At 42.8% G+C, this 1,965-nt stretch overlaps 1 protein-coding gene across 1 annotated transcript; it reads right to left on the minus strand.

Moving 5' to 3' along the window:
• Positions 1–169: 169 nt before the first annotated feature.
• LOC104961417 (T-complex protein 1 subunit delta-like) lies at positions 170–1,057 on the minus strand (the record flags this gene model as incomplete). The annotated part of the gene is made up of 2 exons (XM_010789720.1): positions 170–433; positions 910–1,057. Coding segments are annotated over 2 exons (397 nt in total), but the record flags the coding sequence as incomplete, so codon positions are not given.
• Between the last annotated feature and the right edge of the window lie 908 nt (positions 1,058–1,965).

A 1,965-nucleotide genomic window follows, 5' to 3' on the forward strand; every position in this document is an offset into this window, starting at 1 on the left:
ACAAGCACCATAAATCTTTTCCCTGGGATATGATAAATATGTGGGAACGCTCCCCGTCCCAGTTGCCGAGACAACCAGGACTGAATAAAAGGAGAGCTTTCCACATTACTGTTCCTCTGTTTCTTACGCTCCAGCAGGAAGAGACTGCAGGAGCGCCTTTGTAAGAGGGAATCTGTTCCTGTACTCAGTGCCTAAAACATGCATCAGGATTGTATCTCTGTAGGGAGGAATTGTTTCTCTCCTCCCCCCATTGATCCCTTCTCCGTGATATCTGTGGAATAAACTCGGCAGTAGTGACTGACCTCCTCTTGACCAGGCAGCGGATGACACACAGAGCGTCGTGGATGGAGCGCTCGGCCTCCTCGATCACCAGCTTGTTGGAGCCTCGCACCACGATGGTCACCGTCTTCCCGGGGCTGGCACAACCTGTGATCTGTGGGGGGGGGGGAACATCCAACGTTTACTGGAGGTGTTAACGTCTATAGATTAGATGGACTAAGTGCAACCCCTTTTCCTGAGAATGACATCGTATTGCCTGGCCATTTTAGTACATTCAAATTATAATAAGGAAAGCAAAGATTGACAGGTGAACTAGTTAGGATGTGAACTAAGCATGCTGACTCGTATACACAGTAAACAAGCTATGCTCATTAACTTACAGTTTTTAAAGCACATTTAAGTTTATTAACCTTCTCTAAAGAACTGCTAACTCACATTCACAGTAAGTAAAACATGCTTATGAACTCAAACCTTTTTAACCTTTGAACTAGTCACTCAGTTTTGCATTTTAAAACCATATTATTTTAACCTTCTCTTAAGAAATCTTTAACTTATTTACATTGTTTTCAAGCCAGGGATACACGTCATTGATTTCAAACTGTCAGTACAGAGCCTCCTCTCGATGCGTACCTTCACCAGTTTTCCGGATCCGTCCAGGCTGACCTCCTCTGCCAGCTCGGCTGACCCCAGCATCTCTGGGATGAAGTGGTCGATGTGAGCGATGGGCTTTGTGCCAAGAGTCTGCAGGAGAGAAGACGGGAGAGTTTGTTTAACTTTACTGTTAAAATGGGAATATTTTCAAATAAATCATCTCTGGATAGGATGTCCTGGGTGCATAAGATTTATACATGTAAGATATAGGGATCGTTAGTAAATTACATTCATAGAAAGCATCAAACAGTCCAACAAAACTGGGGCATTATCGACGAAGCTCACAATTTAAGTTTTATTTTCCCATGGGATAACTTCAAAATGATCAAAGCCAAACGGGTATTAAAGTTTTCAGGTAAAGAGAGCTGAGATATCGATATTGTGACATGAGACCCGATATGGCCTTATATCGTAATGGCTTTTAAAACCCTAAAACGGATCACACCAGAAACCTATGAACACCTGAAATACTCAAGTAAAGAACAAGCACCCTAAATCTTTTCCCTGGGATATGATAAATATGTAGGAACGCTCCCCGTCCCAGTTGCCGAGACAACCAGGACTGAATAAAAGGAGAGCTTTCCACATTACTGTTCCTCTGTTTCTTACGCTCCAGCAGGAAGAGACTGCAGGAGCGCCTTTGTAAGAGGGAAGAAGACAAGTACTTTATTGATCCCAATGTGGGACATGTTTGCGTTGCAGCAGCATAAAGACATGGCATTGTACATTAAAAAAGAAAAAAACTAGAAATAAACATTCCAAAATGTAAACATCGCAATAGAAATAAAATAGCATTAATATCGTAATGGCGGTGTTTCTTTATGGTCAAGTCATTTTCAGAACTTCTCGTCTTATTTGTCTGTAATTTTGGAGAAACCAGCTCGAGTGCTAGAATTTGAAAATACACAGCTGGAAAAAATCTGCCACTTCCTCACAGAGCCCCTCCTCCAACACACACGAACGCGCACATGACCAATGAGGGCACGAGATAAGTTTGTGCACAGATGGAAGGCTGACAGGCAGGTAGGCCATCCA

The sequence above is a fragment of the Notothenia coriiceps genome, unplaced genomic scaffold (assembly GCF_000735185.1).
Source record: "Notothenia coriiceps isolate Sejong01 unplaced genomic scaffold, NC01 NC01_scaffold00033240, whole genome shotgun sequence".
NCBI classification, from domain to species: domain Eukaryota; kingdom Metazoa; phylum Chordata; class Actinopteri; order Perciformes; family Nototheniidae; genus Notothenia; species Notothenia coriiceps.